The 15,502-nt window shown below is 43.4% G+C and overlaps 1 protein-coding gene and 1 pseudogene across 1 annotated transcript in view; one reads left to right on the top strand and one right to left on the bottom strand.

Annotated features, from left to right (window-relative positions):
• Positions 1–14,772, top strand: part of LOC147418147 (uncharacterized) — a 32,388-nt gene extending 17,616 nt beyond the window's left edge. Inside the window, exons 2-3 of the mRNA XM_086506780.1 lie at positions 12,526–13,667; positions 13,843–14,772. Of these exons, the coding sequence (XP_086362906.1) occupies positions 12,526–13,667; positions 13,843–14,162 (1,462 nt within the window). The 3' untranslated portion in view covers positions 14,163–14,772. The remainder of the gene's footprint in view (positions 1–12,525; positions 13,668–13,842) is intronic.
• Positions 10,068–10,989, bottom strand: LOC147418148 (receptor-like kinase TMK4; annotated as a pseudogene).
• Positions 14,773–15,502: the final 730 nt, after the last annotated feature.

Below are 15,502 nucleotides of genomic sequence, written 5' to 3'. Positions count from 1 at the left end.
TTTTTGAGCTATATCTTTTCACAGCTCTTTGGATGGAAAACCATTAACTAAGAAGTTAACAATCTTTTCACTCCATTCAGGCATTGTCTCAACAATGAACAAAGGAGTATCATGCAATTCATCATCAACCCCCGTAGGAGCTTCACCATTAGGGATACGAGATAAATGATCTCCCATGACATGTTTTCTCCTAGGCCTCACAACAACGGTGAAGTCAAACTCAAGAAGAATTAACAACCATCGTGTAATTCGACCTGTGGAACACAGCTTGTTTACCAAATATAGCAATGCTTGATGATCCACATAAAACACACACTTGGTAGCAAGAAGGTAATAGCGAAATTTCTTTACTGCGTAAATCATAGCTAGACCTTCGCGCTCTGTAGTAGTGTAGTTCATCTCGGCATCATTTAATTGGCGACTTGCAAAGCTAATAGGGTAGTCCAATTTATGTTCTTCTGGTTGAGTTAGAACACACCCAATAGCAAAATTTGATGCATCAATATGCACATGAAAAGGTACATTCCAATCAGGTGTTCACAGGATTGGAGCACTTGTTAGGGCCTTCTTTAATAACTCATAAGATTGATGACATTCTTCCATCCAGTGAAACTCGATAAGAAGCTTGTACAATGGACGCGCTATCTCCGCAAAGTTTAAAATAAACCTTCGATAATAACCAACATGACCCATAAATCTTTGAACTCCTTTATAGTTCGTAGGTGGTGGCAAATCGGCAATGGCTTTAATCTTACTCTCATCTGTGGATATCCCGTTCTTGGACACTATATGCCCTAGAATGACTCCATGCTTAACCCAAAATTGGCATTTGAAAGGGTTCAATGAGATGCGATAAAATCTGCACCTTTCAAATATTTTTCGTAGATATAACAAATGCTTCTCCCAAGAAGAATAAACACAAAGGTCGTTTAGGAAAGCTTCACAAAACTCCCTTAGAAATTCTTTAAACGCAGTGTTTATTAATCGTTGGAATGTAGCAGGGGCATTTGTTAAGGCAAAAGCCATAACACGAAATGCAAACACTCCAAACTCTGTGATAAAAGCAGTTTTAGCTTGGTCCTCCAATGCAATTGTGATTTGATTGTAACCAGAGTACCCATCTAAAAAGCCATAAGCTTCCTTGCCCGCAAATCTTTCAAGAACATGTTCTGAATATGGCAAGGGATAATGATCTCTCCTAGTGGCTGCATTAACTTTCTTGAGGTCCACGCACACTCTTAGTTTCCCATTATTTTTTGGCACAATGACAATTGGAGAAACCCATTCTGAGTGCTCAATAGGGTATGTGAATCCACATTGGATAAGTTTTTCAATCTCCTCTTGTACAATTTTGGCGTACTTAGGATTCATTGGATAGGGTCGTTGCTGGACGGGTTTAGCAGTGTTGATCATGGGAATTGTATGTTGCACCACAGAAGGTGGAACTCCCTTCATGTCATGATATGTCCAAGCAAAGATATCCTTGTATTCCTTGAGGAGATCCTTAAGTACAGCCTCTTCAGTTTCGGTAAGGTCTTGAGCAATAAAGACTAGTTTAGACTCCTCACCTGGTTCTGCTAATTCTATCTCTTTAACTACCGCTGGACCATCATAGACTCCCCTGCTTCCATTGGTAGGTTTTCGTTGGGCTTTGGCATACACAACCTTTCGCTCCCCCGTGGTATAAGATTTAAAATGTTCAGAAGCCGTATGTAAGTTAGCAGGCTCTTATCCTGACAGAGACCTTTCTTTTAGTTGTGCCTCCTTTTGTTGTTGAGCTAACTCTCGGTTTTGACGTCTTCTTATAGTTCGACTCAATTTCGGCTCTGTAACCTCCAATTGAGCGAGGTCAATGGGTCGCGGGCTGCACCACATGACACTCTGGAGATGTTCACCCCAATTGTCTACTAGCTTTCGATGAGCATCACATGCCCCTAGATAGCTAAGCCATTCTGCAGTAGATCTTTCCTTGTTTATCCTAGCTCTCACATTTGCTCGATATCATCGTCTCTTATATGACATTTGTTTCTTGTTAAGGTTTTGATTTTGGTAAATGTTTGAACTCGACTCGCCTGATAGGTCTTCGCTTGTATCTTCTTCACTCTCATATAAATTACCATAGACGGTCGTACTAGGCCTTGAGTATTTATTTTCTATACTTGGTTCACTCGATGTTTCCTCAGGTTTTGAATCCATTTCTTCTTGAGATTCCGTTTCCGATGTGTATTGGCCTGAAGCCTTTGAGGAATCATCAGTTTCACTCTCAGGTAGGTGTGCCTCTTTCTTATCATCGGATGTTACATGCGCTACACCTAACATGTTTACTGGTGAAATGTGTGGTATCTCTTTCCCATCTGGTGTTACCCAAGTTGTTCCTCTAGCTCCCCATGTATCTATAGTTGCCGCTAGGTGCACCCAATCAACATTCTCTGACTCAGCCATTCCGGGTAGGATATCCATATAAGGAGAGTTCTCCCCAATATCCGTTTCTTCGTTACATGTGTAACAATACTGTAATGGAGCTGAGTGAATTGTTGTGTCTGATCGATTATCAATGATGAATTTATTTCCTAGAGGATGCATTCGACCACTTAAAAGATCAACTCGAATGACAGAGTCTTGGAACTGTAAGTAGACGTGGTTTTTGGACCAGTCATGCACCATTTTTGCTTCCCTCATGAATGGACGCCCTAAGATCATCTCAAATGACATAGGATGCTTGGAAAAATCCATAACAATGAAAGTCTTCCTTACCTTGTGTCCCAAGACCTTGATCCTGAGATCCTTTAGCATTCCAATAGGCGTAACAATAGATCCATTAGCCATTTTTACCACTAGACTTGTGGCTTCAAGGTGAGGTCTCCCCATAGACTCCCAACAACTCTTTGTCACCATGCTGACTCCCGCACCACCGTCAAGGACCCCCTTTACAGTTAATCCTTTAGTAGTGATGGGTAGAGTAGCATTAGATTCATCACCTTCAAAGTATTGCCCCAACTTGTTAACGGGTATTTCAATTACAGATTCATGTCCCGCTAGGTCAGATGGTGGTGCTAAATGTTCCTCATCATTCATCACTGAGTCAGGTTTGTTCATATGTGCACATTGTGGTAATCCGGCCTGTAATTCTCCATTGAGTAGCGCTCGCAGTGCTAGGAATAATTCTGGATCTCCGTATAACTTAGATATGATAGTCGTACGTGTTTCTGAGGACATGAAATCCATCAGCTTGGCAACATTTAATGGCATCTTGTGGGCCGTAGGACCCTGACAAGAGAATGGTGAAGATGGAATCTCCACATCCTCAAGGGGGTCGGGCATTCCCTCATTGAACATTCACTCTAGTAGGAAAGGTGTGTGTCCACTTTCAGATGTCCTACCCTCACTCTCTTCCCGAATGATACTGGGTATAGCTAACGGCCTGTAGTTCTTGTGAGGTTGAACTTGTGTGGGAAACACTGTGTCCTACATCTGGATATGTTTGGGTTCAGGTTCTCATTTTCGTTGAGTTTCTTCCACCAAACCCCTCAGTTGTTGGACTCGTTCAATTTCCACTGTTGGGTTTGGATAGGTTCCAATCTTTCTCTTGCAATCCTCATTTTTTGTCTCTCGTGGCTTATCTTGGGGGTTCACAACTGGGTGGTTTAACTTTGAATACTCTTTTGGTGTTCGTCGTAATTCCCTCTCGTGATCCTCCTCACTGGCTTTTTCCTTTGTAGTAACAGTTTTGGTCTACGTGGTCTCTATCGAATCTGAGTCATCCTCAGGGTCATTCATATACACGGGATCCTCTCCTGTCCCTATGTTAGTCTTTGAACTAGGTTTTGAGCTAGAAGCATTAAGGGATTTCTTTCTTCGTGTTTTCTTCTTTCTCGCTCGGCCAATGGATGCAGCATCTCTCTCTTCGAGGATCTAATTTTGCTTTTGGAGCATCGACCGTGTGAGTGCATTCACTGGTGCTATGTTTATAGTTGGTGGTGTCCCATCAACAATCTCTATTATGTTCAATGGTGTGATTTTCGGTGCGTTTGGATTGTTAGGACACTGTGCGATCAAATGATCTATGCCACAACGACTACAAGTGAGTATTGGCATTGCCAATGCACTCCCTTGACTTGTTTGCATTAGTGCAACATTCTTTTGCATTCTAATGGGGCACTCAGCTACTCGATGTGCTCCACCACATTTGTAGCACTGAAGAGGTGGTCTCCTGGCAAAACTATTAATGTTTTGGCCTCTTGATGCTAGCGCAGTAGCTTGATATACCGGTTTGATTTGTCCCCAATGGTCTTCCATATAGTACATGGGACACTCCTCAAGCATGTCGACTCCATAGGTGATACTAGAGTCTATGTCCTCTTCGCAATCTACATAAGTACTAGATGACTCGCAACCTATTTGGTTCATAGGTGTAACTCTTGGATGTCGAGGGGGTTGCGGTCCTAGCACTGGAGGTGGCAACGGTGTGGTTTGGACCACATTTTGGGTTCTAGGGACCATGTGCTGTAATGGCAACTGTTGCTCCATGGGTGGGGTAGGCATCAATGCAGGAACTCGAGGTGAGTCTGCCCAAGCTATAGGCGGTCTATTTTCCATGATGCGTTTAAGCATTAGGCAATCCTTCGCTTGATGGCCATACCTACCACACGCGTTACAAGTCCCGTTAAACTTTACTCTGAAAGTAGGGCATTCACTCGTAGTATGTGGGCCCAAGAAAATTGAGCACCATTGTTGCTCCCTTCTTGGATACATATGAGTGTTTTGTGGAGCACGATTACCCCTAAGGATTTCTTGGATGGCCTTGGTGAGATCTGCCAAAGTCATCTCAGATATCGTTTGCTCTTTCACGATTGGCTTTATCTTCATTGGCTCATGCCCTGACGCTTGCGAGCTACTAGACTTCGGCTCGGCAAACACTCTTTCTCCTGCAATCATTAAATTATCCTCCAATTGTATTGCATTCATGGTGACTGCTTCCCAAGTAGTGATACCTCTAATGACTAGGCCATTATAGATACTTTCATGTCGTAGTCCCCTAATGAATCTATCGAGCAATTGGTTGTTGTTGTCGCTCGTTTGGATTGCATCGAGAATTCAAATTCTTTAGGCGACTAATGAAGTCTCTCATGGATTCACCTTCTTCTCATTGGGCTTTCTGGAGCTGAGAGGCTACACCCCAAAGTACTCCCTCTTGTATGTGCTCTTTCAAGAACAATCTCCTAAGAGTAGAGTAGATCGTTTTCTCTTCTACTCTTAAGGTTCTATACCAATCTCCAACCTTTCCGCTTAGGGTCAAACTCAAAGCCTTACACTTATGTAGCTCATTGTGCTCTTCCAAGGAATCGCACACATGTTCAAAGACTTCCATATGCTTTCTAGCATCTCCGTCTCCACTGAATTTCCGTGTGAGCTTAGCTACTTGAATTGCCTTGCTCCTAGGCTCTCTATCAGGCGCACTACGCATGTTTTCTGCAAATAGAGCGACCGATAGTTTGAGCAAATGCTTCCAAATCTCCTATTTGAGCAGGTATAATGGGTGTATGTGCTCCTGGAACCACACGTGAGATAGAAGTTGGCCTTGGCCTTGGCATACGCGTGGCTCTTGGGTCCCATATTTCGTATGGTGGTGTACCAGACGGTGGTCCAAAGTTTACAGGCGTGGCCCTAGGCATAGGGGGTGCCTGATATGGCATGTTATTATTAAATGGCATGGCTCCACTTGTATAAGAGCTTGGATAATGCCATTGTGGATTGTAAGCTCTTGGAATAATCGGAGGTGTAGGAGCTACATGAGGCTGAGGTACAATAGGTGCACATGATTGATACATACATGTAGGTATAGTTGGGGGCACTGTGCTACTAGGCATCGGCGCAATATTAACTAATGAACTCCATGGTGTACTTCTTGTCATGCTCACCACTGGGATATGCATGGTAGCCATAGTGTCATTAAGAGAAAGATGAGCTAGATCTGGGAAGGTAAAGTTGCCACTTGTGGGCTCAGATTGTACTGAGGCTCCTGGCGAAACAATATATGGAGGATCAATGGGGCTCACTGAGGGAGTCTCCATTTGTGATAAGGTTGGTTGGTTGGCCTTTCCCGTATCCAAGAATCTCATTAGGCCTGTTGAAGGCATGTTGATCCCTGTGTTCTGTCTTTCTAACTCGACAATCCTATGGAGGACATCACAGACTTTCTGTTGTTGCTCATCTATGCTAGTAGCACCCGATGTGGATTGTAGAACATCTAACCAACACACATGATAGGTGTGTCCTGTGTACCGATCAGTTAAAGCTTCCGCTTGTAGGTCATACTCCCAATTTTCGTTTAGGAATATCCCATCTAGGCCTGTCGTGCTGGAGGTTTCCCTCAAGGTGGAAGCATTATTGCTCCCTGGCCCATCGCTTGCCCCTCCGTGACTGCTACCTTGGGAGCACTCGGTTGCTCGGCTGGCATGATTGTTGTCATAGGAGCCTTTGCTTTCAGGGCTCGACTTTGTTCTAGCCTTCGTAGGTTCTCAATTTCCCTCTCCCTTGTTGCTTGCATATAGCGTTTGATCTCTTGCACTTCGGCAAGACTCCTACCATCGGGTAGTAGAACCTCAGACGGAGATAGTCCTAAAGGATCAGGAGGTGCAGTGGATGGAACATTCACATGCACACTCTCAAGAAGCATAGGGTCTATTTTAGGCATGAATGACGAATTTACTTCCCCACTCCCTTCATTTATTTCATTAACCGCATGTTCGGAGCGAGTAGCTCTACTAAGGGTCTCTTTTAAGCGGCTAAACACGCTGGACCCGGACCGTGGGCCCATGGCATGCATGTCTTGACTTGAACTATCAGGGTTTGGTGTAGGATACCCCTCCATGACTTCGTAGTCAGAGGAAGAATCAATAGACGCGATATGAGGATCTTGGTTCGCGCTACCTTGAGTCCCGACCGAAGGTCCAGAACCTAGGGTGGAGGAATAATGGGTGCCCGCGTAAATGGAGGCACTACCAATATGCTCGTGCTCTAACACTCGTCCAGAGCGTAGGTACATGTGACCACCACACTCTAAACGCGTTGGTGAGTGCCCGTGAAGGCCGCTCACTTAGTTTTTTTTTTTTTTGGGGTGTTTATAACCCAAGTTTTTCGTTATTCTTGGTTATTTTTTGTAACCAAGCCACAAAATATGGCGTGTAATAGCTCAAGACGAGCGTTTTGGCTAAAGGAACGTGCCGTGCTTTACAACTCCCTATTCGGTTACGTGAAGCCCTCGAAATCCTAAAAATAGTCTTTATAGTCCTCGAAATCCTAAAAATAGTTTTTAAATATAAAAAGGTGTATAAACTATATTTTAAAACTGAGGACTGAGGTCTGGGTTTGAGCTTGGGCTTGGGGAATGATCCCCAGCCCGATCCTTCTTTTAAATTTTTATTTTTTTTTTAAAGATTTTTTTTTTCCTGAAAAAGTCGTCGCGGCCGCGCCGCGCACGTGCGCACACACACACTTAACCTACACCTAACTTATCTACTTACAGCTAATAGAGATACTGCCACACACACTCTAACACTGTTTACACAGTACTACAGTAGCTAACAGATCTACAAAACTAACCTTACAGAACTAACATTGACCCTTACAGAACTAACATTCCATAGCTAATACCTTAATTCTAACAGTACATTGCAAAAAAATTGTAACTCCTTCTTTACAGAAAACAAAAAAGACAGTACAGTGTAACAAAAATCTTCTCCATACAACCACACACCTTCCTTCTTCACAAATCCTTCTCCACACAACCACACACCTTCCTTCTTCACAAATCCTTCAATTGAAATTGCATCACAAGAAAGCGTAAGGTGCTTAACCGAGCTTAGTGTAGGGCATTTCCCCGGCAACAGCGCCAAAAATGTGCGCTCCTTGCCGCACTGTCGAAGCAAGGGACTTGCCTAACACTGTGTGCAAGCCACAAACGGCTCCAAGCACACAACTAGCTTAACTAGTAAGCTCAAAGAAAGCAATGGTGTGTCACTCACCGCTCTACGCTTGCTTCGTGGAGGATTCCTCGCCGCGAAGAAGAAGGAGCCGCCGCTTCGCCGCCGCCGTGCCGTCGTCGCAATGCTCGATCGCACACTCTCTCTCTCTCTCTCTCTCTCTCTCTCACATACACACACACACACACACAAGGAGGTGAAGAAGAAGAAGATGGAGATGGAGATGGAGATGGAGCAAGAGCACTCTTCTATTGCACAAATGAGAGAATAAGTGAATTTTAGGTTTAGTTGGCTTTTATATGAGCTCACCTCATTCACACTTGGGCGCCCATGCTTAGCCAACTAATCTCTTGAATGTTCCAGTTAGAGTGCGCCTCTCATCGGCGATCACTCTTACCCTTTTCCTATTGGTCTGACAAGCCCGATACCTGACTCTACCAAATACATAATACAAGTCCGTCGTAGGTGATGAGGTGTCCGTGAGCCGTGAGGGTTAACATGTGTGACAGCCAAGGCACCCAAAATAACCTATTGGGATGACCGTGTGGTTACTTGTAACGTACATGTAAGATTAAATTTGAAAATGGAAAAAACTATACCTATTTGAATCATAGTTTATTTATAACTTTTCTGAATAATATGACTAGGGTCCCCAATCTCCAAAAAATATAAATCTTTTCCAAACATCTTGAACCAATAAGTAAAATGTGAGTTTAAGAAATAAAAAGCTCCAAAGGAGCTAGCTTGGTTGGTTTGTTCTTTCGTGACCTTCGTCATGGGTTCAAAGGCGGCCAAGCAACCCTATGCACTCATAAAGATGTTCGTATCAATTCGCACGAGATGTGTGCAATTTACTACAAAACAAAATGAAAACCTTCATGAAATTGAAAAGTCAATTTTTAACTTTTTCTATCCATATAAAGAGGTGATTCGTTGTGTGTACGCATTCATTTTTTTTCTTTTTTGTTTTCTTTTTCTCTAGCCTTTTGTGATCTTTAGGGTTTCTTTGCACTATGCACCATGCACATAGTGAATTAATTCCTTTTAGAGCCATTGGGTCTTCCCAAAAACAAAAATTCTTTCAAAACATATTGAGTGTTTAAGTGAAGGGTGAGTTTAGAAAATGAAAAGACAGAGGAAGGTGGAAAGTCAAAAGTCAAAAGACCTTTTGTTCTTTTCTCCTTTATTTTTCTTTTAGTGTTTTTTTGTCTTAAAAGTGTCGTTTCTCTCTCTCTCTCTCTCTCTCTCTCTCTCTCTCTCTCTCTCTCTCTCGGGCACAAAATGTTGTATCCGTCTTTCTTAGCTAATATTGTTGCAAATCTGTGTGCTTTGATATTGCGTGTTGCTACATGCTATAGACTAGCACATTGTTTTTGTTGTTGTTTGAGGGAATCTTTGAATTAGAAATATCTTATAATTTTTTTGAAGCCATTAAGAATAAATATCTTTTAACTTTTTTAGAGCCATTAAGAAATGCGTACATTAGGATTTGAAAAGAATTAGAAGTTTTTGATAGACCTTTTTTTGGCCTGCCAATCTCTTTTTTCTCCAAAAAACATGGCATGAACTGTTTTAGAAAGAGCTAGGGTTTCACCTTCTATCTAGCTACCCACTGCTTGTTTTAGAAAGTTCATGGCCCTTGGTCTCCATGGCCCTTCGTAGACAAGTATTGAGACGATATGCTGGTGCCGTATAGTCAACACATTTACCTCTGAGTGGAACTCCCTTTGCCCCCGACGAGTCATCAAACCCGTCTCCATTCTCCTCACCGCTATGAGGGTGCCGTCATCAAGACGCGCCTTGTATACATAGCCAAAACTTCCCCATCCCAAGTAAAACCATGCACTAAAATTGTTGGTTGTCGTTTGGAGAGTTCACAAAGAGAGAGCAAAGCTTGTGTTCTCAGAACCCACCGTAGTTGAATCTCGTACACCTAACTACTACTTTGTGGACCTCTTTTCATCAACATTTCCTCTTTTGCAGCGGTAGCAGACCATCGTAGAGGCCCGAGCAATAAGGGTCACGAGAACAACAACTGCGATGGGTATGTCCTTGGGAAACCATGTTTTTTCCTTTGCCTTGTTGCTACTTGCATGTCCATTGATTCTTTGATGTATTAATGGTAACATCACGAGAGACTATTAAGGGCAGTGTCGTATATGAAGGGGGGATGGTACACGCTAGCTTGTTGTCGTTCAGTCTGAGATCACTCAACCAGATTGAGTTTGTCAAATTTGAAGGAAGAATACCTGAAAACTCGTTCTCATGTAGCCAGAGAAACCGCAATGATATCATGTTCCCAAGGTCATTCAGATTTTCGGAGAGCCTCGGTCCCAACTGATTATTTGCTTGGAATTGTTGCAAGCTCAATGAGCCTAAGGGACTCAAAATTCCACCTCCTAGCTTGTTATAGGCAAGGCTCAATACACTCAAGCTACCCATGCTACCTAGAAATGAAGGAATCTCACCCACCAAGCTTGTATTGCTGAGGGTAAGAATAGTAAGGAATGTTGATGCTTGCAACTCTGGAGGAAGAGACCAACCACCTTCGACAGATGAGGAATCTAGCAGTGGGTTGTTATGCGTGTACAAATACTTGAGATTTGGGAGATTGCTGAAGAAACCCCACGGAATGGTGTCAAAGTTGTTGTCATTCGAGTAGCAAGAGTGCATGCTAGAGAGCCCACTTAACGAAGGAAGGCCCGCATGTAAACCCATTTCTTTGTACTATGGAGATTGAGGTAAGTGAGTCGAGCTTGTTTAGATTCAGAGTAACGAAGCCCCCCAAGTCAAGGCTAGCCAAGTTGATGGATGAAACGAATCTTTGAGAGCACTTGATGCCTTTCCAAGAGCATGGATCTTGACTATCATCCCATCCTAGTTGATCCTCGTTCTTCACACTAGCTTTGAAATTAGACAAAACACCCAGATTCTGTGCATCCATTTGTGCAAAGACCTAACAGTTCCCCGCACATACAAACATCATTGCCAGAAAGAGTGTCCGCATAGCCCATCTTCGAATGCATCCCATAATTGGGCCTTCAAGGAAGTGAGTTGGGAGTGCAATGTTGCGATCAATATATTCACATAGATGTTAAAATCTTGCTTGCAATCCGTAGACCGTGGAAAGGTTGAGTTGAGCAAGGGGATGAAGGTACTTCAAGTAGATCAAAGTGGGTAGTAGAGCTGGATGGTACCCAGCTAAATGTAGAGGAGCCAAGCTAAAAGTAGAGGCTCTTGGTAAGTTAGGGTGGAATGTAGTACTTCAAAAGTGCGCCAGTATCAGGTTGCACTTGCTTTGTTTGTCCAACCAACCATCTAGAAGGGTGCTTTTAGCATCTATTACACAGCCAAAGGCCTGTTTTAAAGGTGGCAACCAAGTAAGACAAGCGAGACTTAAGCTTATCTCAAAATGTGACCTTTCATTCGGAAGGTAGTTTTATTGCTTTTGCAGAACCTTTAAAATCAGCTAGTTGTATTTTGGTCAACAAAACCGCCGTCTTAACTGGGGGGTCATGTGAATAGATGTCTTAAGAAAGTTTTGTAAGAATAATTGAGACGAAGCATATGTTTTGGGATGTGTTATGCTAGATATGGGTGGGTTTGCCTTGGCACCTCTAGAGCCATAAGAGGAACTCATGCATAGACCTCTATTTTAATAGTGTACTCTGGTATATCTGCAAGTGAGTGTGTTAGGTGTGTGTGTGTATGCGCATGCACGCGATGCCCACATAGCCAACCCAACTTCGCCTTGATGTTGTCAAATTGTGCAACCCATACATTAAAAAAAGAAAATATGCCCATAGCTGCCAGCTTCACTGCGCACGGCCGTCGCCGCCCTTGCTGAGGTCGCCTCGCACCTCTATCCCCCCCCTCCCCCCCTCTTCTGTTTCTCTGCTTGCTTCGACGCCCGATGACAACTCCCATTCAGTGTCGAAACACATCTTGTGTAAATCCGTCTTTGTTTCGATTTTCCAGAGCCGGGTATCTCCTACTATTATAATGGGGGAAGGGATTCCGGCCCCCTCCCTTGGACAAGTGGTAGAAGCTCTTTCAAACGGCCAGCTTCCAATGGTGCCTGCGCGCTCAACGAGAGAGAAAGCCACTGCACGCAAAAAAGAGGGAGAGGCGATAGAAAGCCGTCGGCAATACTAGTTATAATGGAATGCCGTCACCTTGTTTTTTAATTGACATGTGATAATAGTTTAAAGGATTGGAAGTTTTTAATAGACCGTTTTTTTGCTCGAAGGGTGAAACCTGTCACAAGAAGATATAGAAATTTTCTAATGTAGGAAAACGGAATCTTTTTCAGTGTTTTTCATACAATGCATAACAGCATGAGCTTCTGCTCGCAGGCGACACGATTGGGGGCCGGCGGTCCCCTGCCCCCAATCGTACCTAGCTACGTATGCCGTGCCTCCCGGATGTTGAGGTAAGTGTGAGAATTTGTCCAATTCTTCTTGTGTGCTGTGCAAACGAGAACGAGAGAGAGAGAGAGAGAGAGAGAGAGAGAGAGAGAGAGAGAGATATGCGAATGAAACAGGTGCGGAGGAGGAGGATTGTTCAGCTTGTTTCTGGTGCTGTTTCTGAGCTTGGGTTTCTCACGGAGCAGCCGCCAAGGAATTGCATGCGACTCCGACTACGGTTGGTCCACATGGTTGATCCTCCTTACTCAAAGCATCACCATCTTCATATGCTGGCTCTGCGTCACAGCCAGATGGATGAGGCCCCTTCTCTTTGCACTTGAGCATGATGCCCTCCTCAAACTACCGGTTTGTGTCAATCTCAAAGCCCTGTGGCATGACTCTGCTTTCCAAGCTGATGTCCCATGGTGGCGAGCGCAGCCGCATACAACAACATCCGCCCTCTGTTGCAAAGGAAAGCTCTTCAAGCGACTCATGATCATGTGCAAGAGGGTCCCTTGCTGTTTTGTCCAATGGATCATGACCCTCCTCTGTGCCTGGCCTAGCATGCTCTTATGGCTCTGCTATTGGAAACTTTCAAGATATCCCGCCTCTTGGCTCGTCAAGAAGCTTTATAGTGAAGAAGAGCTTGCCTACTTTAGGCAAGTGATTGAACCAGAGTTACTCATGTGGCTGGACGTCGGCGAGGCCTCTTCTTCGCATGCGCACCACTCAAGGACAAGAGCCACCATTGCTAAGGTCCAAGGGCTGTGGCTATCAAACAGGCCGAGAGAAGAACTTCAGAGGGTCACAAGTGAAGAGCGGGCTGGCAATTTGAGCGAGTTGGCAGAGATGCTAAGAGAGTATGACAGGACAGAGGCGACGAGCAAGTTGGAGATGTTGGCAGAGTGGCCAGGTTTAGACATGGCTAACAAGGAGAAGCCTTGGCCATTGAGTATTTGTGCATCAGCTCTGGTGTTGATGGAGGTGTGGAAAGGGCTAGTATATACACAACAAGAGGTGGAGAAAGCAAGGAAAGCCCTTTGGCAAGCTGGGCAAGTCGCTTATCTTGTTGACCTTCTAACCAACTCAAATGTAGGGGACAGACGCTCCACACAACGTGTTCTTGTCGACCTCTTCGCTTCTAAAAAGTCGATCACACGCATTTCCACCATACTTCGGACGCGGCATCATCATCGAGTTTGTGATGCGCATACCCTTTTGCAAGATGTCTTTGATGCTGCTCATGCTGTGTGCATCTCTGATCCACATGCAAAACTAAGTAAGTGGAGATGCTTGTTGTGTGAGTGTGTGTGTGTGTGAGAGAGAGAGAGATAGAGAGAGTCTTCACATAGTGATCTTGCAAATGCTTGGAAAATGCTCACTGTGAAATTTCTTTGTTATATTCTTCTACTGAAACAATGTTCTTTGTTTACATTTATTGTGCCTTTTGTCAGATTCTACCGCCCAATTGCTCAAGCAATTTGTAGTCTCACTACAAACGCTAATCCTGCCACCACTTGGTGAAGATGAGCTACAATGGATCAGAAGTAAGGTCCGGAAGTATTTGGTGTGCATCCTTGGTGATTATTTTCAAAAATTTCACGCACTCGAGGAATCGGCTTGCCAAATTGCGCGACAGTATGAGTGTGAAGAGCTGTGCTGTCTTGCCTTCATGGGTAGCCTCAAAGTCCAAAGAATATGGATTTTACTCGATTGGGGAAGCTACCCCTTCACCTGCTCTTTCTCCAAAAATTTAGTTCCAATATTAATTTAAGGACGGAGGGATGCTGATTGGGTAGCTTTCCATGAAGGCAAAGGGATAAAATCATCATAAATTTATCACCATTGGAACAAAGAAGTTTGAAGTTGCTGCTTTGCCAATTGCAACAATGTCTCAGGGATAGCAAGGACACATAAGTTGCAGTTATGGAGTGCCTATCTTCGCCAGAAATTACTTGCATCCATGTAGGCTCCACAGTTTGCAACAACGCAAAGGAAAATGAAAGGAATGGCATAGTATCAGAGGCTTTTGCAAAGTGCAATTGCGGCAATACCACATTTTAGTTGGATTTTTTAGCATGTAGCTAGATCTCTACCCATATGCACAACAAAGATTTCCATTCCCTCTATTGAGAGCAAAACTAGCCTCATTCACATCAAACATAGCTTCTAATATGAATGCAATGACTGCTCCAATGCATGGTTCCACACCTCGAGCATCATTTGTATGACTTTCTTTCTTTCATTGAAAGTGTCAACAGGTTTATTGACTATGCCCGGCACATCACATCCTTAAAGCCTAGGGTCTTATCTGGTCAAGTGTGGAAGCTGTTGTGCCGTGGCACATGTATGATGTGAAAATAAAATATCTACCTTACTCTTAATGCTTTTGATATATGGGACCAAATGCTATAATGTACATAGTGTGATATGTATGCAAAAATAGATGCCATGGTTGCATTCATGTACATATCTTAACAAGGAGGTGCCGTGGCACTGATGCATGTTTAATCATATAAAAGCATGCCAAAAATGGTTTAGAAATGTACAAATGCCTAGTATTTTGAAGTGGTGCGTTCGTTTTGCTTAGAAAGTTCAATGCGAGTGATCTCGGTCAAAAATAACATGTTCCGTACGTAGCCGTAAAAGATGTGTCCAAAGTGCTTGCCAAGTGGAAAAATGAGTTCACCATGAAATTTCAGATTTTTCCATGAATTTTGGCATTTTTTGAGCTTGTTTGGACATTTTACAAATGATAAGGGTATTTTTGGGCTAAAATGGCCGTAAAATGGTTTAAATAGTGCAAATTTAGCATAAAATAGCTCAAAATTTCACATCGACGATGGTGTTATCCTTGCTCAAGCTGAAGTGAGCTTATAGAGGTGAAGATGAATTCATTTGGACATCTAACAAAAAAGATATTGCACTTCCAAGTCAGAGTGCTAATGTAGTCACGTGCCGATTTTACTGCATGTGCATGGCTGTGAGACCACCAATTAGAGTCTCCTTTTTCCAAATAATCACTTGGAATTATCTAATGAAGTTTTGAAGCTTCCATGAAATGGTCATGACAAAGAATTGTTCAAAGCATTAATTTATGGTTTTTATCAAGGC

The sequence above is a fragment of the Adiantum capillus-veneris genome, chromosome 30, assembly GCF_014529385.1.
Source record: "Adiantum capillus-veneris isolate H3 chromosome 30, ASM1452938v2, whole genome shotgun sequence".
NCBI lineage: Eukaryota > Viridiplantae > Streptophyta > Polypodiopsida > Polypodiales > Pteridaceae > Adiantum > Adiantum capillus-veneris.
Note: the sequence above shows the minus strand (reverse complement) of the source record. Positions and strands in the feature narration are given on the sequence as shown.